At 47.9% G+C, this 27,850-nt stretch overlaps 1 protein-coding gene across 1 annotated transcript; it reads left to right on the top strand.

Moving 5' to 3' along the window:
- The first annotated feature begins 377 nt into the window (after positions 1 to 377).
- Positions 378 to 27,850, top strand: clns1a (chloride channel, nucleotide-sensitive, 1A). Its single transcript, XM_052026671.1, is given in 7 exon segments — positions 378 to 617; positions 13,711 to 13,857; positions 14,822 to 14,904; positions 14,907 to 14,924; positions 16,458 to 16,583; positions 19,984 to 20,160; positions 27,780 to 27,850. Coding segments are annotated over 7 exon segments (741 nt in total). The 5' UTR covers positions 378 to 498.

The following is a 27,850-nucleotide window of genomic DNA, read 5'->3' as shown; positions in this document are numbered from 1 at the left end:
GGAGATGAATAAATATCTGAAAGGAAAGGATTTACAAGGCAATGAGAGAGGAGGGCTGTAGGACCAGATTCATTGCTCTTAGATAGAGCTCGTATGAACTAGACGGGCTGAATGTCCTTCCCTAAGGTAATTATGTATTGGATGACGTCCCAGCCAGAATCCCTACTGCAGTCCATGTCTCTCCTGTACTGACACCTCCCGGCCGCTAGCAGCGCTGCGGATGCCAGATGCAGGTGTCACCGCCAAGCGGCAATGACATCTCCCACCCTCTGGTGGCACTGTTGAGTCAGTTGTGACACCTCCCGGACGCGGCGGCGCTGTAGTGGGAGGCCGGGTGTTGTGGCACCTCCCGGCCGCGGGCGGCGCTGTGGGCGGCGGGCGGCGGCGCTGGCCGCCGGGAGGCGGCACCGCATGGCGCGGTGAGGGGTGAGGGGGGAGCGGGAGCGGCGGTCCGAGGGCTGGGCCTGCGGGGGATCGGCTCCGGCACCCGGTACCACCATGGTGTTCCTGAGGTGTTTCCCGCCCCCGGCAGAGGGGGTCCGGCTGCAGCAGCCCGAGATCGCGGCGGTTCTGGACGGCAAGGGGCTGGGCACCGGCACCCTGTACATCGCCGAGAGGTGGGGGGGGGGGGGGAGAGGGGGGGGGAGGGGGGGAGGGGAGGGGGAGAGGGGGGGAGAGGTGGGGGGGGGGAGAGGTGGGGGAGGGAGAGAGGGAGGGAGGGAGAGGTGGGGGAGGGAGAGGGGGGGAGGGAGGGGGGAGGGAGGGGGAGGGAGGGAGGGGGAGGGAGGGGGGAGGGAGGGAGGGAGGGGGGGGAGAGGTGGGGGAGGGAGGTGGGGGGAGGGAGGGGGAGGGAGGGAGGGGGAGGGGAGAGGTGGGGGATGGGGGGAGGGGAGGGGAGAGGTGGGGGATGGGGGGAGGGGGGAGAGGTGGGGGAGGGGGAGAGGGGGGGGAGGGAGAGAGGGAGGGAGGGAGGGAGAGGTGGGGGAGGGAGAGGGGGGGAGGGAGGGAGGGAGAGGGGGGGAGGGAGGGAGGGGGAGGGAGGGGGAGGGAGGGAGGGAGGGGGGGGAGAGGTGGGGGGAGGGAGGTGGGGGAGGGAGGGGGGAGGTGGGGGAGGGAGGGGGAGGGGAGGGAGGGGGAGGGGAGAGGTGGGGGATGGGGGGAGGGGAGGGGAGAGGTGGGGGATGGGGGGAGGGGGAGAGGTGGGGGAGGGGGAGAGGTGGGGGATGGGGGGAGGGGGAGAGGTGGGGGAGGGGAGGGAGGGGGATGGGGGAGGGGAGGGGGAGAGGTAGGGGAGGGGGGGAGGGGAGGGGGAGAGGTGGGGGGGAGGGAGGGGAGGGGGAGAGGTGGGGGGGAGGGAGGGGGGGAGAGGTGGGGGGAGGGAGGGGTGGGGGAGAGGTGGGGAGGGAGGGGTGGGGGAGGGAGAGGTGGGGGAGGGTGAGGGGAGGGGAGAGGGTGGGGGAGGGAGGGGTGGGGGAGAGGTGGGGGAGGGGAGGGGGGAGAGGTGGGGGGGAGGGGAGGGGGAGAGGTGGGGGGAGGGGAGGGGGAGAGGAGGTGTAGGGGAGGGGGAGGTGTGGGGGAGGAGGGGAGAGGAGGTGTGGGGGAGGAGGGGGAGAGGAGGTGTGGGGGAGGAGGGGGAGAGGAGGTGTAGGGGAGGAGAGGAAGGGGTGGGAGAGGGAGAGTGGGAGGGGAGCGGGAGGGGAGGGGGCAGGCGGAGGGGAACAGGTGGGAGGAGAGGAGGGGGAGGGAGATGGGGGAGTGGCGGGGAGGAGAGGGGGAGGGGGGAGAGGAGGGGTGGGGGGAGAGGTGGGGGGAGGGTGAGGGGAGGGGGGAGGGAGAGGTGGGGGGAGGGTGAGGGGAGAGGGAGAGGTGGGGGGGAGGGGAGGGGGAGAGGTGGGAGGGGAGGGGGAGAGGAGGTGTAGGGGAGGGGGAGGTGTGGGGAGGAGGGGGAGAGGAGGTGTGGGAAGGAGGGGGAGAGGAGGTGTAGGGGAGGAGGGGGAGAGGAGGTGTAGGGGAGGGGGGAGAGGAGGGGTGGGGAGAGGGAGAGTGGGAGGGGAGGGGGGCAGGCGGAGGGGAACAGGTGGGAGGAGAGGAGGGGAGGGAGATGGGGGAGTGGCAGGGAGGAGAGGGGGAGGGGGAGAGGAGGGGTGGGGAGGGGAGAGGGGGAGGGGGCAAGCGGAGGGGGGAGCAGGGGAACAGGTGGGAGGAGGGGGAGAAGGAGATGGGGTGGAGAGGGGGAGAAGGAGGGGGAAGGGGGGAGGAGGAGGAGAGGCGGGGAAGAGGAGGGGAAGGTGGGAGAGGGGAGGGGACGGTGGGGGGGTGCAGGTAATGAGGGAGTATGGGAGGGGTGGTCGGACTGAAGCATTAATTCTGTCACAACGGGCAGAGAGACGGGAATGTGAGGGAGGGCAGGTACATGGAGAGGAGGGGCACGAGTGGGAGGAGGGAGGGGTGTGACAGTGTTGCTGGGCAACAATGCTCGGGGGACATGAATGTATCCATTCTCGTTCCTTCCCTCCGCCTAACGAAGTGTTCTTTAACGTTGTTCAACCCAACTGCTTTCAAGGTTTTTATGAATTGTGTCACTTTCCATGTCATATTGTTGTGTCCTTGTTCATAATTTTGTCGGCCTAAACTTATAACTCTTTCCAACAGCTTGAGTTCGAACCTCGTGTTCAAACCATTTTAACTCATTGAGTATACAGGAAGATTCTCTTGTCTTCCAGCCAGTTCTCGTAAATAGGGAGTCAGCTTGTCAGCCCTTTGAATGTTGTCTGTGATTAAACTAAATGTAACTAATCAGTACCTAGGAACTAAAATAGAGACTGGAATTGGCCTTGATGTCTGCTGAAACCATTAAGTTAGATTTTGGCTAATCCGTGTCACAATCTGATTTTCCCTATATTGTCCGTTGAATCTCTTGTCTGTGCTCACCATCATCCTGTGACCCTTCTTGCTTTTACGGAATGAAAATCTCACCATCCTGGTTTTCAAATCTTAATTGGCCCCCAATCTCTTCAACCACTTGTGAATTGGAGAGGTAGCCACATCCTTTGTGTCTTGATGTTAATTTGATCCTGTAATTTAAGACTAACCACCTTCAGACTAGCTGCTCCACAGAGCCACCACCTACTTCCCTCTGTGTCATTCATCGTGCATGCCTTAACTGGTTCATGTCTAATCTTCTCATATTCAAAGAAAAGGCTCTTTGATCTTTGTAGTCTTTTATTCTTAGAAATTAGTCTTTTTAGCCCCAGTATTATTCTGTTCTGCTTTTCTGTTTTACAATTTAACCACAAATAGTTTCAGTACAAAAATATGGCTTCAAAATCAGGGCAGATAGATAGATCGATATCTTTATTAGTCATGTGTACATCGAAACACACAGTGAAATGCATCTTTTTGTGTAGAGTGTTCTGGGGTCAGCCCGCAAGTGTCGCCACGCTTCCAACACCAACATAGCATGCCCACAGCTTCCTAACCTGTACGTCTTTGGAATGTAGGAGGAAACCGGAGCACCCGGAGGAAACCCACGCAGACACGGGGAGAATGTACAAACTCCTTACAGACAGCGGCCAGAATTGAACCCGGGTCGCTGGCGCTGTAATAGTGTTACGCTAACCACTACACTACCGTGCCTGCCAGATTCAGTATGAGTGTGCTGAAATCAGTGCCCTCCGTGTATAATGCCACAGGTGATCGACTGATTTTCTCCCTTAATTGTTTCGGGATCAGGCACTTTCTTCCATAGGAATATACGTCGTCCCCAGGTTACAGCAGGGCTCCGTTCCTGAGAACTGTTCGTAACCCAGACAGTTCGCAAGTTGGAAATGTGGCCATGGACAGAGTTCCCATGCGGTAGAAGATGCCTACGACTCCACAGCATCTGACACATCCATCCCCCCCCCCCCCCCACCCCCAAAGTTTCCCAGACGCTTGTTCATATGTACAGGTTGTACGTAAGTCAGGTGTTCCTTAACCTGGGGAGGACCTGCAGCTGCCCCAGCAGGAAGTTCACCCAGACCTGTAGCATTTAAAACGGTGGCTGTACCAACAGGCTGTTCCACAGAGAGTAGCTCATCTCCTGATATCTCAAAGCCTTTCTACCATTTTACAAGGCATATGTCAGGAGTGTGAGGGAATACTCTCCACTTCCCTGGATGAGTGCAACTTCAACAATCGGGAAGCTCGACACTGTCCAGGATGATGTGGTCCACATCATTGGCATCTGGTCCAGCACCCTAAACATTAATCCCTTCCATCACCAGCTTAAAGTAGCTGCAAAAATGCACTGCAGTTACTTGCCTGGGCTACTGTGTAACTGCTGCCACCAGGAAGGGAAGAGTGGCAGGACCATCCAAGTACTGCCACCTGCGGAGTCTCCTCTTTCCTGCCTTTGGAAAATTATCAGCATTCTTTTTTTGTTGGCGCATCCGAATCCTGGAACTCTTTCCCCAACAGCACTTGGAATACACAGAACAGTACTGCACAGGAACAGACCCTTCAGCCATGATATCTGTGACGAACATGCTGCTGAACTAAACCTAAATCTCTTCTGCCTGGATATGATCCATAGCCCTCCGCTCCCTACATGTTCCCTCTGTCATTTCCAACAGCCTCTAAAAACCACTGTCATACCTGCTTCCAAATACCTTCTCAGAAGGCCTCTGCAGTGGTTCAAGGAGGCACAGCTGGCAGAGCTTGCTGCCTCACAGTGCAGAGACTTGGGTTCAATCCTGACCTCGGGTGCTGTCCATGTGGAGTTTGTACAGGAGCCTGAAGACCCACACTTAACAATTCAGGAACAGCTTCTTCCCCTCCGCCATCAGATTTCCAAATGATCCATGAACACTCCTATTTATTACTTTCTTTTGCAGTATTTATTTGTAACTTATGTAATTTTACGTCTCTTGCACTGTACTGCTGCCGCCAAACAACAAATTTCACGTCATATAAGACAGTGATAACAAAGCTGATTCTGATTCTCCTTGTGACTCTGTGGGTTTCCTCCAGATCTCCGGTTTCCTCCCACATCCCAAAGACAAGGGTTGGTAGGGTACTTGGCTGCTGTAAATTTCCCTTAGTGTGTACGAGTGAGCGATAAGATCGGGGGGAAATTGTTGAGAATAAAATGTAGGATTAATGTCGTGTGTCCTGACTCATGGACACCTGTACGTATGAACAAGCTCCCATAATATTATTAAATTCAAAAGTCTGATGTATGATGACCTGATAGAGGTGTATAACATTGACAAGAGGCATTGATCGTGTGGATAGTCAGAGGCTTTTTCCCAGGGCTGAAATGGTTGCCACAAGAGGACACAGGTTTAAGGTGCTGGGGAGTAGGTATAGAGGAGATGTCAGGGGTAAGTTTTTTACTCAGGGAGTGGTGAGTGCGTGGAATGGGCTGCCGGCAACGGTGGTGGAGGCGGGATATGATAGGGTCCTTTCAGAGACTTTTGGATAGGTATATGGAGCTTAGAAAAATAAAGGGCTTTGGGTTAAGCCTAGTAATTTCTAAGGTAAGGACATGTTCGGCACAACTTTGTGGGCCAAAGGGCCTGTATAGTGCTGTAGGTTTTCTATGTTCTATGTACATACGTCATTTCTATGAACAGCAGATCTAGTTTACTCTCTCCACTTTTAGTCATTGTTCCTGATCAGTCTTATGTGCTTTTGATGCCATTCATCTCAACACTGGAGGAATGGTTACCATAGTGAGTGATTTTTGTGCATTTTCCGACTTACAGACAAAATCAACTTCTGGACATCTGGTAAAAATGAAACAACTCTTTATAGGAAGGATGTGGAGGCGTTGGAAAGGGTGCAGAGGAGATTACCAGGATGCTGCCTGGTTTAGAAAGTCTACATTATGAGAAGAGACTAAGGGAGCTAGGGCTGTACTCTGGAGAGAAGGAGGATGAGAGGAGACATCGATAGAGGTGTACAAGATATAAGAGGAACAGATAGAGTGGACAGCCAGCGCCTCTTTCCCCGGCACCAATGCTCAATACAAGAGGGCATGGCCTTAAAGTAATGGTTGGGAAGTTCAAGGGAGATATCAGAGGGAAGTTTTTTACCCAGAGAGTGGTTGGGGCATGGAATGCGCTGCTTGGGGCAGTGGTGGAGGCAGGTACATGGTCAAGTTCAAGAGATTACTGGATAAGCATATGGAGGAATTTAAAATAGAGGGATATGTGGGAGGAAGGGATAGATAGTCTTAGGCGAGGTTTAAAGGTCAGCACAACATTGTGGGCCGAAGGGCCTGTATTGTGCTGTACTGTTCTATGTTCTAACTCATTTCGCAGGGGGAGCCTGCAAATGGGTGATGATGGTTGGCACGGACTCAGTGGGTGAAATGGCTTGTTTCTGTGCTGCATCTCTGAGTTGGTTCACTGCCTTCTGAGGGGCAGTTAGAGCTGGGCAACAAAATGCTGGCCTTGACAACAAAGGTCACACCCTGAAAAGTGGATTAATAAAATAAAAAAACATTGCTGGGCCAGGGTTGGTTCAGTGCAAGCTATCCCGAGTCATTTCTGAACACTCCCTGTTCTGTGATACCACTTGCATATTATCCCTGCCCTCAGCGTATGCTTTGCTTTGCATAATGTTTCCGGCAGCTTGATGCCAGAGGGCAGTTTCTCACAGTGAGACGGTGGGGGGAGCAGGTTAGTGCCATGCTCCTGGGATCTGCGCTGACTGCACAGTTTGTTAACAATAGCTCTGATGTGCAAAGGGAAAATGGGCGATTGTTCCCTTTAAAGGTTGGATTCCCATTCTGCTGGGCAGCCCGGAGCTGGTGTAACTCCCGAAATGAACCTCCCTGGAATTCTGTCCAGTCTGGATCGGTTAAAGAAAGAAGCAGACTTGGATTTGCATGCTGCCTTTCTTCCGTGGCTTAGGTGGGGAAATGATGTTTGCAGCCAGTGAAGCTGCTGTTGCACTGAAGGAGGTGAAACTTACGATTTGAACACAGCAAGATCCCACACAGGCACTGTCAAGATAATGTTTTCCATGACGGCAGTTAAGGGATAACCTCGGCCAGGACAACAGGGAAATACAACAGTACAGCACAGGAACAGGCCCCTTCGGCCCATGATGTCTGTGCTGACCATGATGCCAACTAATCCCTCTGCCTGCAATTGGAATGGTTTATTATTGTCACTTGTACCGAAGTACAGTGAAGAACTTGTCTTGCATACCGATCATACAGGTCAATCATTACACAGTGCATTGGGGTAGTACAAAGTAAAAAAAATAGAATGCAGAGTAAAGTGTTACAGAGAAAGTGCAGTGCAGGTAGACAAGGTGCAAGGTCAATGAGGTAGATTGTGAGGTCAAGAGTCCATTTTATTGTAATGTATAAGACCATCAATGGTCTTATTCTGGTCTGTATTCCTCTATTCACTGCCTGTTCATGTGCCTGTCTATGTACCTCTTAAACATTGCTATCGTATCTGCTTCCACCACTGGCAGTGTGTTCCAGGCACCCACCACTCTCTGTGTAAAAGAAAATTAGAACATAGAACAATTACAGCACAATTCAGGCCCTTCGGCCCACAAAGCTGTGCCGAGCATGTCTCTACCCTAGAAATTACTAGGCTACCTAACCCTGGCTTACTAGGCTCGTAAGTCTCCCAATTCATCAATGCTCGGAGACGTTGGGGGACAATTATGATTTGAAAACTGTGATAGTGAGTTTTCATTCAGAAAGGGCAAGTTGGGTCACAAACTGATGATGAGCAGACGGAGATGAGATTAAGGGTGATCTTTCCTGCTGCACATCAGAACGGTGGCACACGAGCAGGTGCAGGGGGGAGTGTTCACTTTCACGTACCAGCTATAAGTACCTCAGTGTTGTACGACAGAGTTTGTTTTAGACCCTGTCTGCCTAACCCGAGCCACAACAGGTCCTGACTTGTAGAGTCATGGAGAACCAAAACACTGATGCTGTGCCAACTATAGTACCCCATGTCAGAATCAGGTTTTATCATCACTGACTTATATGACGTGAAAATTTATTGTTCTGCAGTAGCAGGACAGTGCAAACTCATAACATTACTATAAATTACAAAAATAATAGTGCAAAAAAAAGGGAATAACGAGGGTAGTGTTCATGGTCCATGGAATTTCAGAAATCTGATGGCGGGGGGGAAGAAGCTGTTCCTTGAAACGTTGAGGTGGGTCTTCAGGCTCCTGTACCTCCTCCCCGATGGTTAGTAATGAGAAGAGGGCATGTCCCAGATGGCGGGGGTCCTTAATGATGGATGCCGCCTTCTTGAGGTACTGCTTCTGGAAGATGTCCTCGATGGTGGGGTGGGCAGTGCCGTGATGGAACTGACACTAACCATAGTCGTACGTCACAGAAACAAGTCCTTTGGCCCATCATGTCGTGCTGATCAAGTAACGAGCTATGCTATTTCTCTTTAACAGCACTTGGTCTGCAGCCTGCTATGCATTTGTGTTCCAAGGGCTCGTCCAGACACTTAAATGTGAGAGTGCCTCCCTTCCACCACTTACAAGGGCAGTGCGTCCAGATCCCAACCACCTGGCTGACAAAGTTCTTCCTAAGGTCCCTGCTTAAACCTCTGACCCCTTACTCTAAACCTATGCTTTGTTACTTTAGACACTTAGAACGTAGAACATTACAGCACAGTACAGGCCCTTTGGCCCACAATGTTGTGCCACCATTTTATCCTGCTCTTAAGATCTACCTACCCTTCCCTCCCACAGAGCCCCCTATTTTTCTATCATTCATGTGTCCGTCTAACAGCCGCTTCAATGTCCCTAATGTATCTGCCCCACAACTTCTGCCGGCAGTGCGTTCCACGCACCCACCACTCTCTGTGTAAAAAAAAAACTTACCCCTGACATCCCCCTTATACCTTCCTCAATCACCTTAAAATTATGTCCCCTCGTGTTAGCCATTGTCACCCTGGGAAAAAGTCTCTGACCGTCTCTCCCTAAAGTGCCTCACGTTGACACTTATCAGTCAGTGTACCGTCTGCTGATCAATGTCCTGTGGTTTATGACTATCCTCCTCATTGTCAACAGCACCACCAGTCCCATTTCATTCTCCCCAGGGTGGTTGATAAGTAGATGCAGGTTAGAGATAGGCAGGTGCGGGGGGAGGAGGGTGAGAGCCAGAACCATCAGGGAGGGGTCAAAGGTAAGAAGAGAGAGGACTGACTCTCTTAAATGACTCCTCAGTTCAGGTACAGTTGGGGATGGACAATAAACACAGACGTTGTCAGCGATGTCTGCTTCCCGTGAACAAAACGTTTTTTAAAAAATATTGCAGATCTGCAGTTCAGATTTCTGGGCTCTGTGGTTCTCTTGCAGCCCTCCTTCGTAGTTTTTTTTTGTCCGTACATATTGTGGGTTATCAGAAACGGGCAATAAATGCTTTGCCAGTTAAGCTCACTGCCATTTTAAAAAAAGTTTCTGACTACTAGGTTGTCCCCAGAAGGTGCTCGTTTACACACGTGCAGGCAGTGGGAATTGAACTATTCCTCACAATCTCATTCTGCCCAAACATTTATCCAACTTCGGACTGAATGGTGAGCAGGAATCCTCAAATTCAAAGGTTCACATTTTTTTATATATATGTGCTACCATCCTGGCAACGATCAGCTGCTTTGAAGGAAATCAGGATTGAATTCGGAATCCGGCACAGCAGGGTGCCTTCTGCCCACTCTGCTGTTCCTTGTCTGGCTTGTGAATGAATCAGGGTTGGGTAACCTCCCCCACTTTAGAAAAACAACTAGAAGCAGACATTTCCATCTCCATTAACTAGTCATGGATGCGAGCATCTCTGGTGGTTCCATTCATTGCCTGTGGCTTGCTGGATCGTTTCAACGAGCAGTCAGATGGTAAACTTATAATTAATACTAGCTTTTTTACTCTAGTCATTTGCTAAATTTTAGCTCACCACAACAAGCGGGGAAATTATTGGGGTCATGAGAGACTGCAGCTGCTAGAATCTGAAAGCAACAAACGATCTGCTGGAGGAACTCGGCTGGTCGAGCAGCATCTGTGGGAGGGAAGGAACTGTCGACATTTCGGGTCAAAACCCCGCATCAGGACAGATGCCTAATCCTGTGTCCTGACGCAGGGCTTTAGACCCAGAACGTTGACAATTCCTTGCCTCCCACAGATGCTGCTCAACCCGCTGAGTTCCTCCAGCAGATTGTTTGTTGCGGGGGAAATTATTAATCAAAGCTTCTGTGTACTAGTTAATTTGGAAAACAAGCTGTTCCACCAGTCCTCTGACTGTCAGCTGCCTCCTACTGAATACATACTAGTTGTTTCATTAAATTCAGCTTACATTTTCATCACATTTGTTGATTTTCTTTCTTTGGCCTAGCCTTACTTCAAACTTTGGCTTTGATCCCAACCTGTGTGGGAATAATTCTCCATCTTTTCTGTGGCAACAGTGGTGTCCTGGGAATGCCAACTTTACTTTTAAACTGAGGGTTGCTTCTTCAGATGTTATCATTGCTCTGGTGATTTCATTCGTCACGGGGATGGGTGTTAATGCCAGTATCGACATCGAGTTCTAGTTGGATATGAGATCATCCCAGAGTTGTATAACCCTGCATTAAAATCAATTCAATAATTGAGTTAGTACCCATTGTGCCTCAATGCGCCTGGCTTGGTATTGAACGCCAAGGGATTGTGCAGTAAGCAGTTTGCAACTTTGCCAGCTTGTCTGTCAACCTTATTTAACGTCAGTGCACGATCAGTGGAGATCAGCAATCCAGAATTCTCGCTGGTCTTTGAAAGCAGACAGAGGTCAATGCAAGATGGCCGGTTCCTAGTATTAAGTGCCCCTGATACTTTGCCCTTGACAGCTCCAGCATACCCCTGAAGTGTGGAATGTGCCTGGTATATAATAAAGCACTTCCATGCCATCTGAGCTCCAGGATAATACCACTTGTCACGCCACTTTCTTTATATTGACAAAATTCTTTTGCTTTTTGGGTATGCGTTGTATGTTAACCTTATACAGCTGATTCTAGTTGTGGCTATCTAATGCTAGCAACGATTGAGTGGGTCGGGAAGCGGAGCTGGTTTTAAACAGGGTGCGTAAACAGCCCCTAAGCAAAAACTGCAGGTTGCTTCCAAATCTGAAATAAAATGTATTGCTGGAAATAATCAACATGTCAGACAGCATCTGTGGAGAGAGAGCTGAGTGAGCATTTCAGGGGTATGCTTCATAAAGATGTATGTGGTTACCTCCTGAACAAATGATGGGGGTCAGGCAGTTCAGTTTGAAGAAATTCTCTTTGATGTACAGGTGCATTGTCGGGCTTATCACTTTACTGCTGGTGATTCATTCAAGTGTAAAGTCGCTCATGTAGGAGAGGTTTATGACAGTTAATGAGGTCTTGTGTTGCTGCTGGAGGTCCGTGGGTCAGACGGGCCCTTATGTATTAAACAAAGAACAGTCCAGCACAGGGACAGGCCCTTCAGCCCACAATGTTTTGCCGAACTAATTAAGCTAATGATGCCTAATCCCTTCTGCCTGCACATGGTCCAGATCCCTCCATTCTCTACGAGCCTCTAAAACACCATTATTGTATCTGCCTCCACCACCACACTAGGCAGCTTATTCCAGGCACAAATTAATAAATGAGAGAGAAACAAAGGACTGAGATGCTGGAATCTAGATAAAAAACACTATGATGCCGGAGGAATTCAGGAGGCCAGGCAGATCGTGGAGAAAATGAATAAATAATGATTTGATAGTTGTTATTTAATGGACTGAAACTGAATCTGTGCCAATACTGGCCTCACAGCAGGAACATGAGTACTGTATGTAATACACAGTGACAGGCATGACACACACAGCCAGTTTGAAAGGGGGTCGGGGTGGAGGGGAGGAGAGACTTGGTGTCAAATAATAATGACTGTAGTTTACAGCTTGGGTTACATAGAACATTGAACAGCACAGGAACAGGCCCTTCAGCCCATGATGTTGTGCCAAACTAGTTAAACTTCAAAAGTAAATTGTGAGGAGGTACAACAGTGATGGTTGCAAAGCGTTTATAGAAAGAAGTTTAGGATAGATGGTGTTGTAACAAGTCTTCATGAGGGAAGAAACCTTTCATTGCAGGAGACATTTTTGCTACCTGAGCAAGACTACTTGTTATTTTCCTGTGGTTTATACTGTGGCATCCAAGGTCACTGATTTGGAGCATGGCTGTAACTTGATTTTTTCACATCTCCAGCACTTTGCATTGTCACATTGTCCGTTCTGCTCTAAAAGTATGAATGATATATCAGATATGGCAAGGTGTATATTTAAGTTCAATTTACACAAGTTGACGTCAGATGTGATCTCTGCCTTAGCACACAAGGATGGTGATTTTTATAAAAGACCATTTTAAACGGATGAATGGGTGGGTTTTGAACTAATAAAAGAGTATCTGTTGACTCTCCAGCCAAATGGCATCTCGAGTTGTTTTGATCTAAGTTAATCTTATCATGGTTGTGCATTGTCTTATTTATCTATCCCTCCTGTGTCTCCTGTACTTACATAGGTTATTGGGGCTTTCATTTTAACATCCTCATCCTTGTGTTCAAATCCTTCTGTAGCCCAGAGCAACAAACAATCTCAGCAGGTTGAGAAGCTTCTGTTTGGGAAAGGAACTGTCGACATTTCGGGTCGGAACGCTGCATCAGGAGTGATGCACAGATGTTGCTCAACCCAGCAGATTGGTTGTTCCAGATTCCAGCATCTGCAGTCTCGTGTCTCCCCTCTATATCCGTGCTCTCCCCTAACTGACACATCCCCAACACCCCAGGAACAACGTCATCACATCCCCGATGTCCTTTGGGTCCCAAGCTCTGGTATCGCCTCCTCCAACCTCGCTGCCTTTGTGCTGCTCTGTCCAGGTGCTGCTTAAAACCTGCCTCTGAGTTAAGATTCTGAGCATCTTTCTGAATGTTCCCATAAATGGCTCTTGGGTGACGTTTTTGCAATGTTAGAGCTGCTATATAAACAGAAGTTGTTGTCTCTGAAGCCTGAAACATGGATGCCTTAGCCAAATCCTTCCTGAGATAACTAACGGCAGGGGGTAAGGAGAGAGAGAAACCTGCAGACTTGAATCTGTTGGTTCTAAGAAAGAGACCAGTAATGGTGGGTTCTCTGCCAACCTTGCATATTTTTGCAATGTTGAGCAAGTGTACCATATCACACCTTGTTCCTTGACCCTCTAAGAAAGACTTGATTATTATAGAATATTATTACTGAGAAGCAATTTTCTTCAGGCAGAGGATGGTGCGTTTCTGGAACAAGCTGCCAGAAGAAGTTGTTGAGGCAGGTACAACAACAACATTTAAAAGACACTTGGACAGGTACATGGATAGGAAAGCTGTATAGAGGATATGGGCCAAACACAGGCAAATGGGACTGGCTTAGATGGGAATCTTGGTCAGCATGGACCAGATGGGCCAAAGGGCCTGTTTCCATGCTGTGTGACTATGACTCTAAAGGGAAATGAATAATTGGGATTCAGAATGTGATTCCCAAAACACTGGTTAGAGTTTTGTGGGGGCTTGATTTGCACAGCAGTGGCTTTTGGGTGCTTCCTGGTGCCTGACTGACTGATAATTTCAGAGGCAGCGGGCAGCTTATTTAGGATTTTTTTTAAAGAATTGTTTGCACGCGTTTTATTAATTCACATTTGCATCATTTTTGCTTTCCAGCCAACTGTCTTGGTTTGATGGATCCGGCATGGGATTCTCCTTGGAATATCCGACCATCAGTTTGCACGCTGTGTCCCGAGACGTGACCGTTTATCCACAGGAGCACCTGTATGTGATGGTGAATGCCAAGCTGGGTGGTGAGTGTATGCCTTTCCTGTCTTTTTATAGAGGTGCTGGCGGGGAGCAGGTCTCCTGCTTTATCTCTCCTCTCCTGTACGCTTGAAAGCGCTGACTATGGAGTTTTTTCTCCATGTGTTTTATTGGCACTCTGACACCTTAGCCCAGTGGTTGTCTTCCTCACAGAGCTTGACAGTGATGGTTGGACTATAAGAATAGGACAGCTTAACCTGATCGTCTTTTCCCTGGTGACCTGACGCACTTGGGCACCTTTCAGAGAAGTAAAGCCATCTCACTTTGTACACCAGTGCCCAAAAACATGTCCCTTGTTCCCACTTGTGGGAAGCCTGGACAACTCAGTAGTACTTCTCCTCAGTTGTCATGTCCTGAGCCTTCATCTAGGAACTTCGGCGACTCGGTGATCTCGACAACCACTGATGGTAAACCATTGGTTGGAACGGTAATAGTGCGAGACCATTACACATCCACAGGAGCTCCGGGCAGCACCTCTGCCTCCACATCAGAAGGTTCTGAGTTTGCTCCATTCTGCAGAAAGAAAATCTGTGGTCTCAAGACTGCAGTGGAGGATGGTGCTTCACTGTTTGACGGTGTTTAAAGTTTATCACATTGATATTTATGCAAGCTTCTTTCGCAATACTAACCGCATTTCCAAAGTTGAGGGCATTCTGAGCTTGTGGAAGTTCTTGGGGATTTAAATTTCCGGTAGAGTTTGAGACGACACGTGGGCAAGGAAGCTCAGAGCTCTGGTGTCTCTGATGTAGTTTGCCATGCCACTATTCATCATCTTGTTGTTATCGCATATAACCGGGGATGGAAAGGAAGAATACTGTTGGCTTTAAGTACAAAGTGCTGGAAGTATATCCAGGAGAATTGTAGAGTGTGAGGGAACACTGTGGAGGATGAAGGGTAGAGTTAATTTAAGTGATCGGTTTGAAGTAAAAGCAATCTCTGCACATGACAGGGGAGTGTAAAGAAGCAATATGGAAGAGAAAGCATCTGAGGGTGAGGAGGCAGAGGACGATGATGAAGCCGACCCGATCACAGAGGTCCGGTTTGTGCGGTGGACAAAACGGCATGTGAGTACCAAGGTCTGCGCAATATTCCATCCGTAACTCCATCCCCTGTACATTCATTCTCCTCTCTGGAGAATTGCTCGTGTTTTGTCTGACGTTCCTGCTGCCAGTTTGAACCAACTGTTCTGCCCTACCATTCTAATTATCATTGTTCTCCCCTGCCTAAACATCAGTTCCTCACGTCTTTATAAGAGCTCCCAGTGTCTGTAACTTTCCTTCGCACGCCACCTGACATTGGGCATGAGCCTCCTGTTCTCAAAAGGAGGTTGGTGGTCGCTTTCTTTTTCTCCTTTGCTCTTGCTCCCACTCCGCCCCTCCCCGTAATACAGCACATATGGTACATTGCAGTGTAATAAGGTGGCAATGGCAGGGTCCTACAAAGTGGGCAGATCCTCGAAACAGCAAGAAATCAGAGTTGTGAACACAGCCCAGTCCATCACACAAACCAGCTTCCCCTTCATTGAATCCGTCTACACTTCCCGCTGCCTCAGGAAAGCAGGTAACATAATCAAAGAGCCCTTCCACCTCAGTCATTCTCTCTTCTCCCCCCTCCCATCGGGCAGAAGATACAAAAGCTTAAGAGCATGTACCACCAGGCTCAAGGACAGCTTCTATCCCACTGTTATCAAACTCTTGAGCGGGCCTCTCGTATGCTAAGAGATGAATTCTTGATCTCTCAATCTACCTCGTCATGGCCCTTGGGCTTTATTTGTCTACCTGCACTGCACTTTCTTTATAGCTGTGACACTGTATTCTGAATTCTAATTTTCTTTTCACGACCTCAATGTACTTGTGTACGACATGATCTGTCTGGATGGCACACAAACAAAAGTTTTTCACTGTATCTTGGCACAGTGACAATAATAAACCTATTCCAATTCCAAAGGGTCATCCAAAACTCCTCTGGCCATGTCCAAACTCCATTTGCCTATCATTGCTGTGTTTGCTGACCAGTGCCAATAACTGTTTAGCCAGGTCATGAATTGACGTTCTCACACAGCTACCCCTGGAGCTTTCACCCACTACACAGTACAGATAAGTGCAGAACTCCAGCGGGTTCATTGTTTTCACTGTTAAGGGGCTGATTGCAGAGCAAACCTGAATTTTTTCATAGATTTACAGAGGCACTGTCCTCCCCAAAAGCAGCAGGAACAAAAGGCAACCACTTCTCTGCTTAATTCCCTAACCACAGACGTGAGATGTATCATGAGGAAATGTGTAAACTGGCTGCTGCACTTACCACTTTATACTTCAGAAACAGTTCGTTGGCGGTAAAGCACTTAGCGACGGTTGCAACAAACGATCTGTTGGAGAAACTCAGTGGGTCGAGCAGCATCGGGGGGGGGGGGGTGTGGCGGGGGGAGAATTGTTGACATTTTGGGTTGAAACCCTGCAGCAGGACTGAGAGGGGGAGATGGCCAGCATAAAGAGGAGGGAGTGGTGAAAGAGGAGCCTGAGGTGATTGGTGGACCCAGGAGGAATAGAAGGTGGTGAATGGAGCTTTTTTAGTTAGTTAATTTAGATGTTCCTTTACAGTGGAGCAGATGTTCACAGCAATGTGCGACTGCCAGGCACTGCATCCAGACCCAGATGACACTGACTCGGAGAACGACTTCGAGGAGGATGACGAAGAGGGAGAGGAGTATGATGTGGAGGCTCACGGTGAGTAAACCCTTGTTAAGTAGATTTTTTTGTTTCACCATTATTTGGGCAAAAATGCAGATATATCTCATTTTCTTGGTTAAAGGTTATAGACCTAAAGGTGCTCCTTCCAACTCTGTCAGAATGCAGAATATAGTGTTACGGTTACAGAGAAAGTGCAGTGCAGGCAGACAATAAGGTGCAAAGGGCATGACGAGGTAGATTATGAGGTCAAGAGTCCACCATATTATACAAGAGGTTCATTCGAGAGTCTTCTAACAGTGGGATAGAAGCTGTCCTTGAGCCTGGTGGTATGTGCTTTCAGGCTTTTGTATCTTCTGCCCGATGCAAGGGGGGAGAAGAGGGAATGTCTGGGGTGGGTGGGGTCTTTGATTATGTTGGCTGCTTTACTGAGGCAGCGAGAAGTGTGGACAGAGTTGACAGAGATTGGGGTAAATTTCTTCACGCTGCGGTAATGAATGTTTAGAATTTGCCATCTGAGAGGGATGTTTCAGTCACTGAGTATATTCAAGAGCGAAATAGATTTTTGGATAATGAGGGAATCCAGGGCTGTGAGATCAGTGCAGAAAAGTGGTGCTGGGATCATAGAACAGTACAGCACAGTACGGGCCTTTCAGCCCACAATGTTGTGCTGCTCTGTATAAACCTACACCACAATCTTAATAAACGGGGGAGCAGGGGCAGGATGGCTTACTTCTGCACATTTCCCAAGTTACAATGCTAATGTGACACACAATGCTTCAGTGATTTTTCATGTTAATTGGATTGTGCATGTTTTGATTTCAACCACCAGATGGCAGTGGCTAAGCAAAAATTCCAACTCTGTACTCTGGAAATCTTCAGGACTTTTATTCTGACACTTGAGCCAATTATGCAGCCTATTGGTAGTATTTCAGAGAGGTATTTAAATGTCCTATTTTATCTCCTGTGATTTCACAGATCATTGGTAAAACAAGTTGGAGAGGTGAGGATTTGTTTGAACGTGCAAACATTTAAATTAACAGGAATAAGCCATTTGGCCATTCAAGCCTTCTCTGCCATTCAATGGCATCGTGGTTGATGTGATTGTAGCCTCAACTCTGCCTGCCCCCTTTCAGTGTAGCGGTTAACGTAATGCTATTACAGCGCCAGCGATCCGGGTTCAATTCCGGCCGCTGTCTGTAAGGAGTTTGTACATTCTCCCCGTGTCTGCGTGGGTTTCCTCCCGGGTGTTCCGGTTTCCTCCACATTCCAAAGACGTACGGGTTAGGAAGTTGTGGGCGTGCTATGTTGGCACCGGAAGCGTGGCAACACTTGCGGGCTGCCCCCAGAACACTCTACGCAAAAGATGCATTTTACTGTGTGTTTCAATGTACATGTGACTAATAAAGATATCTTATCCTTTGACGCCTTTGCTTATCAAGAATCAATCTACTTCTGCCTGACAAATAGTCAGAGGAAGAGCCATGAGTGTGCAGAGAATGGAGGGATATGGACATTGTGTAGGCAGAAGAGATTATTTGGGTGGTTGTGGGGGCAGATACATTAGGGACATTTAAGAGACTCTTAGATAGCCACATGAATGATAGAAAAGTGGAGGGCTATGTGGGAGGGGTAAGATAGACATTAGAGCAGGATAAAATGTCGGCACAGCATCGTGGGCCGAAGGGCCTGTACTGGGCTATAATGTTCTATGTTCTAAGAGTCTCCAAAGATTCATGACTCAGAGGAAAAATATTTGCCTCATCTCACTACTAAATGGGCAGCCCCTTTATTCTGGACCAAGTTCTGATCCAGAATTCATTGACTGATAGGTGGAAAGAAATCCAAAATTTTCAGAAGTGAATTCGGTATATATTTGGGAAAGGATTATTTTCAGGATTGTGGGGGAAGTGCTCCACAGAACTGGTATGATCACAGTACGAAATGATAAGCTGAATATCTTTTAACTAATTATACCGAGCTTAGAACAAGAAATCAATCACAGAGTTAATGAGCTTAGAGAGAGAGAACTCAGTGGCTTCACTGCCGTCCTCTGTCACAACCTATTGTTTAAACAGAGACCAGCAGTGGTTTTGTGCACTCTGGACTGGAGTTGGAAGGTGTTGCCCCTGGAGCCAGGTTGTACTCCGTACGCTGGACAAACAAAGTGGCTGTGTGGGTTTCCCAAGTCGTTCTGTCTGGAACCATAAAACCATAGAACAGTACAGCACAATACAGGCCCTTCAGGCCACCATGTTGTGCCGACCTTTAAACTTCACCTAAGACTATCTAACCCCTTCCTCCCACATATCCCTCTATTTTAAATTCTTCCATATGCTTATCTAGCAAACTCTTGAATGTAACCAATGTACCTGCATCCACCACCCCCCCAGGCAGCGCATTCCATGCCCCAACCACTCTCTGGGCAAAAAAACCTCCCTCTGATATCTCCCTTGAACTTCCCACCCATTACTTTAAAGCCATGCCCTCTTGTATTGAGCATTGGTGCCCTGGGAAAGAGGCGCTGGCTGTCTCCTCTTAATATTTTATATACCTCTATCATGTCTCCCCTCATCCTCCTCCTCTCCAAAGAAAAAAGCCCTAGCTCCCTTAGTCTCTCCTCATAATCCATACTCTCCAAACCAGGCAGCATTCTGGTAAATCTCCTCTGCACCCTTTCCAACGCCTCCACATCCTTCCTATAATGAGGTGACCAGAACTGGACACAGTACTGTGTGTGGTCTGACCAGAGTTTTGTAGAGCTGCATCATTACCTTGCGGCTCTTAAACTTGATCCCATGACTTATGAAAGCTAACATCCCATAGGCTTTCTTAGCTACCCTATCCACCTGTGAGGCAACTTTCAGTGATCTGTGGATATGAACCCCCAGATCCCTCAGCTCCTCCACACTACCCAGAATCCTGCCATTAACTTTGTACTCCGCCTTGGAGTTTGTCCTTCCAAAGTGTACCACCTCACACTTCTCCAGATTGAACTCCATTTGCCACTTCTCAGCCCAGCTCTTCATCCTATCAATATCCCTCTGCAATCTTCGACAGTCCTCCACACTATCCACAACACCACCAACCTTTGTGTCGTCTGCAGACTTGCCAACCCACCCTTCTACCCCCTCATCCAAGAGGTGGTAGGTTTCTGAGAGAGTTGTTTCTGTTTGCGTAAGTTCATTTAGTTGTAGCACACAAGTTTGCGGGTGCTGAAATCTGTAGCTCCAGATTAAGGGTCTAAACCCAAAACGTTGACTGCCCACTTCTCTCCATAGATGCTGCCTGACCCGCTGAGTCCCACCAGCAGTTTGTGTGTAGTTCTGGAGGCCATTCAGTGCTTGTGGACTGTTCAGTAGTGGTGCTGCAATGCTTCTAATCAAGCCTCTTGCTGTTTGAAACCTAATCGCCCAATTCTGCCTTCATCCCCCAACAGAGCGAGGCCAGGGCGACATTCCCACATTCTGCACGTACGACGAAGCCTTCTCTCACTTGAACCCAGAGGGGCAGGCGACTCTGCAGAGACTGGAGGGCATGCTGGCTCAGTCAGTCAGCCAACAGGCCTTTCACATGGCTGGTGTGCGGACAGACGACTCAGCTGCAGACAATGAAGGTGAAGTAAACTCTACTGTCAATGGGTGGGAAGAGCCGTCATTTCCTTGTTCACATACGAGATCAAAGCTTGGAGATACAATTCAGTAGTGAGGGAGGATGGTATGTACATAGAACAGTACAGCACAGGAGCAGGCCCTTCAGCCCAGAATGTTGTGCCGAACTCATTAAACACCCAACTAATCTCTTCTGCCTACACAATGTCCACATCCCTCCATTCTCTGCACATTCATGTGCCTATCTAAGAGCCTCTTAAGCGCTTCTATCATATTTACCTCCACCACCACTCCTGGCAGCACATTCCAAGCACCCACCACTCTCTGTGTAAAAAAAACTTGATCCATACATCTCCTTTGAACTTTCCCCTTCTCACCTTAAATATATGTCTTCTGGTATTAGACATTTTGACCCTGGGAGAAAGATACTAACTGTCCACTCCATCTGTGTCTCTCAAAATCACTACATTAAAGGTTCACCGGGATGCTGCCTGAACTAGAGGGCATGAGCCAACAGCAGAGAAAACAACCCAAGTTTATCCAACCTCTCTTTCTAGCTCATGCCCTCTAGTTCAGGCAGCATCCCGGTGAACTTCTTCTGCACCCTCTCCAAAGCCTCCACATCCTTCCTGTAATGGGGCGACCTTTAATGTAGTGATTTTGAGCGCCTCGCTGGCCCATCTCTGAGGGTAGCACAGAGTCATCACCTCAGGAGTCTGCAATCACACGTGAGCCAAGCCAGATGCAGCTGGTTACTGGCCCTGGGTGTCAGTGAAGGAGACAGCTGTATTTATGCATTGCTCCTCCGAGGACATTGTGCATTGTGGAGAATTTATAAAATAGATGGATCTAGAGAAATGCAAAGTGATGCATTTTGGAAAGGAAGTAAGGTGAGAGAAAATAAGTGGTGCAAGTTTTAAAAAAAACAAACCTAGAAATGGATGCATTCAGATACTTGAAAAAGACAAGTTGGTGTAATTATCCCCCAGTGCCAACATCCAGGTCATTAGAGTAAGACTAGAAGCTGTGACATAATGCTGCACTTGAGGTATTGTGTTCAGTTTTGGTCACCCTGTTATAGGAAAAATGTTATTAAACTAGAAAGAGTGTGTAAAAGATAACTGGGAATGCAAGGGTTAATGACTGGCAATGTAAGGGTTAACGATATGCAGCTATTCTCCTCATTGTCAGCTATCCTTCCCATGGTATGAAATCACCTCAGCCATGGGGTGATTATAGTTATGGCTGGAAGTAAGGCCAGGTGTGGGTGAGAAATCTTGTTTTGCTAAAGATTGCTCTTAGCAATTGCCATAGAAAGTGCAACTTCCCATGAAGGTTTCTCATGAAGTGAGTATAAAAGTACACACTAACCAGGGCATCTTTGAGTGAGTCTAATACTTTCTCTGTATCCCTCACTCCCGCTAGCGTTAAACTAATAAAGCATTAATCGTAAGTTCTCTAGTTCTGCTGTTGTCTGATTTATGGCAGAGCGTGGGTCGACTTTCACAAGTGCAGAGGAGATTTACGAGGATTTTGCAGGACTCGAGGGACTGAGTTGTAGGGAGAGGTTGGGCAGGCTAGCACTTTATTCCTTGGAGCGTAGGAGACTGAGGGATGATCTTGTAGAGGTGTATAAAATCATGAGGGGAAAAGGTAGAGTGAATGTACTCAGTCTTTTTCCCCAAGGTTGAGGAATCAAAAACTAACGGGCATAGATTTAAGGTGAGAGCAAAAAGATTTAATAGGAGCTTGAAGGGCAACTTTTTTAATGCAGAGCGTAGTGCGTATGTGGAATGAACTGCCAGAGGAAGTATATTAACAATATTTAAAAGACACTTGGACGGGTACGTGGATAGGAAAGGTTTCGAGGGATATGGGCCAAACCCAGGCAAATGGGACTAGCTTAGATGGGAATCTTGGTCGGCATGGACCAGTTGGTCTGAAGGGCCTGTTTCTTTGCTGTATGACTCTGACTCTACACGTCATGAAAGAACGAACTGATCTGGGTCTCCTGAAAGGGAAAGCTGAGGGATAACCTAATATTGATTAAAATTATGGAAGGTTCTGATGGAGTGGATGCAAAGACAATGTTTCTGTGTGTGGGGCAGAGCAGAACCAAAGGCTGTCAACGTAAGGTGGCGACAGGGAAGGAAATCCGACAGAAGAAACCTCTTTACCAAAAGAGCAGTGAGGAGGTGGATCTTGCTTCTCTAGGGATTGGTTGGTGTGGATATGTTTAAAGGGAGGTCAGACAAGCGAGAACGGAGTAATGGGTTAAACTGATAGATGTAGATGGGTTGAATAGAGCTTTAATGGTGTGTTTCTGTGTCATACAGTATAATAAATCACAAAGGTCAGAGCCTCTCATAGTAACCTTTGCAGGAAGCTGCTCTAAACTGCAGTCTCAAAAGCAACATTCACCATTACACTGTGCTTTCTGTCTCTGCGATCTCTGTATCCATGCTGACGCTGTCAGTTTAATTATGCAGCCTTCAGTGTCATTTGGCACTTCACCCAAGGCCTACTGAGAATCCATATACAACAAACACCAATCCCTCCCTCCATTTATCTGTTGATCATGTTGGTCTGTCACTGTTCAAACGAGTGTTCTTCCGGTGACAAACTTGCTTGGAGTTTTTGTGAACATTTCCCAGTTAGGCTGTCCGATCTTTATTGAGCATAGATGTAATATTTATCACTCTCTAGTCCTCTGGTTGCACCTCAGATGTTGGCAGCATAGAAGTAAAAAGCAAACTGCTGGAGGAACTCAGTGGGTCGAGCAGCAGCTGTCGGGGGTAAATTGGTTTATTATTGTCACATGTACTGAGGTACAGAGAAAAACTTTGTTTTGCATGCCTTCCATACAGATCATTTTGTCACAACACTGCATTGAGGTAGAACAAGGGAAAAGCAATAACAGAATGCAGAGTAAAGTGTTACAGTTACAGAGAAAGTGCAGTGCAGGCAGACAGTAAGGTGTCAGGTCATAATGAGGTAGATTGTGAGGTCAAGAGTCCATCTTATCGTACTAGGACGCCATTCAATAGTCTTATAACAGTGGGATAGGAGCTGCCCTTGAGCCTGGTGGTACGTGCTTTTAGGCTTTTGTATCTTCTGCCCGATGGGAGGGAGAAGTAGAGAGAATATCCGGGAAGGAATTGTCCATGTTTCGGGTTGAGACCTTGCATCAGCATGGAAGTATTGTGGCCAAAGTGATCTTTTCCATCCTTTGACAGCCTAGAATATAACTTGTCTTCGCCAGCACATTTCCAACTTTGAGTCCTAAATGTTTAAGTGTGCTCTTTACATGTAACCTATCTGACTTCTCCGTGCTCCCTTATTGTTAGGTTGGTACCATTTTGAATGACAGAGCAAGAAACGAAATGCACAGTCTGCAAAATACTCATTTAGCACCTCATCTGTGTTCTGTGCCTCTGCAAGGCCACCTCCTGTTTGCCACTTAATCAGCCTTGCCTTCCTTTTGACTGCTCTTTGTTTATAACATACTTGAGTGTTATCGTTAATAGTACCTGTTAAACTCATCTCATTTGTTCCCTATTCCGCAATTCCTGTTATTTTTGTTCTCCTTTGCAGTTGCCACTTGATTTTTGACTAAAATGCCAGCATTTCTCATAAGCCTCCTCTTCATGTTCCTTAAGTTATCCAGACAGCTCCAACCTTGGACGTCCTTCCTTTCCCCTTCGTAGGAATGTGCTTGGCTTGGAAGAAGGGATTAAGGCGAAAATGTCCTGCTGTTGCATTGACATCTTATTGCATAGTTTCTTTCCTTGCTTGATCCGCCATGAAGCTGTTGAACAGGATGTAATGGTGGTTAAATTGCAGCAAGCTGCTCTTGTGTATGCTGCCTGTCCATTGGTCTTGCTGCCTGTTGGAGATAGCACTATAGCAAGTACATGTGACCCATGCAATATCCCAAACTGTGTCCTTTCCCTGTGGATATTCGAATCGAAACTCTGCATCAGGACTGGCACTCCTGATGCAGGGTTTCCACCCAAAACATCGACAGCTCCTTCGCCCCCCCCCCCCCCCACGCACAGCTGCTGCTCAACTCGCTGAGCTCCTCCAGCAGATTGTGTGTTGCTCCAGATTCCAGCATCTATGGTCTTTAGTGTCTCTAAAAGTTGTTCATCGTGAGTTGGTGAGTCCAGCTACCAAGATGGTCTGAATGCATTCAACCCAGGCCATGCCATCTTCTCACAGTTACTGTCGGGCAGGAGGTACAGAAGCCTGAAGTCCCACACCACCAGGTTCAGGAACAGCTCCTTCCCTTTAACCATTCCGTTCTTGAACCAACCTGCACAACCCTAATCACTACCTCGTTATAGCAGCACTCACTTTGACCACTTTGCACTACAATGAACTTTGTTTATTTTTTGGTTCTAAATGTATTCTTGTACAATTCTTGTATAACTTATGTTTTTCTTGTGAATGGTGCTTATCTGATGCTGTGTGCCTGTGATGCTGCTGCAAGTAAGTTTTTCATTGTGCCTGTGTACACGTGTACTTGGCTAGGATCTCTGCCTAGAACTCATGGTGAGGAGAGTTCCCAAGGGAAGTGATTGCATTTCCGCACCTACTGCTTATTCAGAACAGGAGTAGGCCGTTCAGACCCTCGAGCCTGATCTGCCTTTTGGTTAGGATATAGTAAATCTTTAAACCAGTTTAATGTACTCATCTTTCCATGTCCTTTGAGACCTTCAACTACAAAAATCAGTTTTGAAAGTTCCCATAGACTCCAGTCACGGTAGTGTAGCGGTTTGTGTAACGCTATTACAGTGCCAGCAACGCAGATTCAATTCCGGCCGCTGTCTGTAAGGAGCTTGTACGTTCTCCCCGTGTCTGCGTGGGTTTCTTACAGGTGCTCCGGTTTCCTCCCACATTCCAAAGACCTACACATTAGGAGCTGTGGGCATGCTGTGTTGGCGCCGGAAGAGTGGCGACATTTGCGGGCTGACCCCAGAGCACTGTATGCAAAATATGCGTTTCACTGTGTGGTTCGATCTACATGTGACTAACAAAGAAATCTTATAAGTGAACAAGCAATACCTGATTTCAGTCCAAGTGGCCTGGCTGTAATTTTCATAGTAGAAGGGGGTTCTAGAGACGTGCAGCATTGAAACAAACCCTTCAGACCACCCCATTCATGCCAACTGTCAAATACCTATCTATCATGGACAGTTCTGGTCACCACACTACAGGAAGGATGTGGCAGCAATAGAGAGGATGCAGAAGAGATTCACCAGGATGTCGCCTGGAATGGAGGGCTGTGGTTATAAGGAGACATTGGATAGGCTGGGCTTATTCTCCCTGAAACATTGGAGGCTGAGGGGTGACCTTATCGAGGCTTATAAAATTACCAGGGGCATAAATAGGGTAGATTGTCTTTTTGCTGGGGTTGGGGAGTCTAAAAGTAGAGAGCAGAAGTTTAAGCTGAGAGGGGAGAAATTTAAAGGAGATCTGTTCAGGGGAGGTGATGAGGCAGATATAATTATGGCATTTAAAAAGCATTTGGGCAGGTGCCTCGATAGGAAAGGTTAGAGGTGTGCCTGCTTAATGTGGGGAAATGGGATTAGGCATCACGGTCATTTTCGTGTTGGAAAACTCTGTCTATACTAATTCCATTTACAAACACGTCCCGTAGTGTTCTGTGCCTTGGTGATTCAAGTGCTTGAGGTGCACTCCAACCACTTTCTGGGTGAAAAAAATTCTTATATCCCCTCTAAACCTCTTGTCCTTTCCTTAAACCTGTGCCCTCTGGTTATAGACACATGCGCTATGAGGAGAAGTTTGCGAGCATCCAGCCCCCTCACTCAGCCTTCTTCGCTCCAAGGAAACCAAACCCAGCATTTAGTCTCTCCTCATCACTAAGGCACTCCACTCCATGGTTAACTTAGAACCAAACTGGTGTAAAAGCCTTTCTCCTTTGACTTTATGATGTAACTTGACAGTTGTTAACGGCTAGCACAGCTGGTGTGTGCTTAATGACTTGTGTGTCTGTGCAGACTTCATGGGGTAATGTTACTGAAGGTGAATGAACACTCAGTAGCTGGCATTATCCCTGTGACTTACCTGACCAGTTTAACAAAGTGATGATGGAAAACCCCAGCCTGAGTGGAGGTCCAACGACGCTCTACAAGTTCCACACCGCCCAAGGGCCATCTGATAGTGACCCCACTCACTACCATCAGTGCATGTTGCTTCGATCTGCCCCTTCACTCCGATGATTCCCAGCAGGAATACTTCCCTTGTAATGAGAAGGAAAATATAAACTACAGATGCTAAAAATGCTGGAAACCCTCAGCAGGTCAGGCAGCATCTGCGGAGGGAGAAACAGTTCATGTTTTGGGCTGTTGATTCTACGTCAGAACTGAAATGTTAACTTTGTTTCTCCCTCTCTCTACGGAGGCTGCCTAACCTGCTGGGTGTTTCCAGCATCTTCTGACCTTTATTTCCGACACTCCCACCGTGGTGTTGGGAAGGGTTTTGGAATTTGTACCAAGTGACGTTGAAGGAATGAAGATGTAGAGAATGTCAGGATGGTGTGCCACTTAAGGCAGCTGAAGGTGGTGGTGGTCACCAGTAAACGCCATCATTTTTAGCTGGAGGGGTGCTGTTGGAGTAGCCTAGGCAAGTAACTGCGGTGCATTTTGTAGGTGGCCCACACTGCAGCCGCAGTGCACCATTCCTAGTGGTGAGGGAGGATAGTAGCAGAGAGAAGCCGTGCAGCTCCTCGAGCCTTTCGGTGCGCCTGCTGCCCTTGACAGTAGAGACTGCAGGTTTGGGAGGTGCCTTCAGAGTAACCCTAACCAGTAACTGTTGAGCACAGAGGGGAGGTTTGAACTGCTAACAAAGGGTCTCTGACCTGAAACTAACTCTGTTTCTAGTTCAGGTTTATTGTTGTCATAGGCATGTAAATACAATGAAAATTAGCCTTTTGTAGCAGCAACGCAGTACACTATAAAGTCAAGGACAATATAAGCTATTGGTATTGGTTTATTATTGTCACTTGTACTGAGGTACAGTGAAAATCTTGTCTTACAAACCGATCGTACAGGTCAATTCATTACACAGTGCAGTTACATTGGGTTAGTACAGAGTGCATTGATGTAGTACAGGTAAAAACAATAACAGTACAGAGTAAAGTGTCACAGCTATAGAGAAAGTGCAATAAGGTGCAAGGTCACAGCAATAATTAACATGAATTATACATAACTTGCACGTGTGCTAAATAAACAAAATAAACATAATGACAAGTGCAAGATTGAGAGAGAGAGAGAGAGAGGAAAGATAGTATGAGGTAGTGTTAACATCTTTCAAAAACCTGATGGCAGTGGGGAAGAAGCTGTTGTCGAACCTTGAGGTGTGGGACTTCAGGCTCCTGTACCTCCTGCTCGGTGGCAGCGTCGAGAAGGGGGCATGTCCCGGATGGCGGGGGTCCCTGATGATGGACGCCACCTTCCTGAGACATCCCTCTCCACAGATGGCGCCTGGCCTGCTGAGTGTTCCCAGCATTTTCTACTTTTATAGCTGTAGAGTTATTTCTGACTATCGTGGTACAGTTTCTGCACAACTCCAGTGGTCCTCATTGTAATCTCTCTTGCAGATGGAATGGAGGTGGACACCACACCAGTGGAAGCTGGGCAGTTCGATGACGCTGACGTTGATCACTGGTAA

The sequence above is a fragment of the Pristis pectinata genome, chromosome 11 (genome assembly GCF_009764475.1).
Source record: "Pristis pectinata isolate sPriPec2 chromosome 11, sPriPec2.1.pri, whole genome shotgun sequence".
Taxonomy (NCBI): Eukaryota; Metazoa; Chordata; class Chondrichthyes; order Rhinopristiformes; family Pristidae; genus Pristis; species Pristis pectinata.
This window is presented reverse-complemented; position numbering and strand designations above follow the sequence as displayed.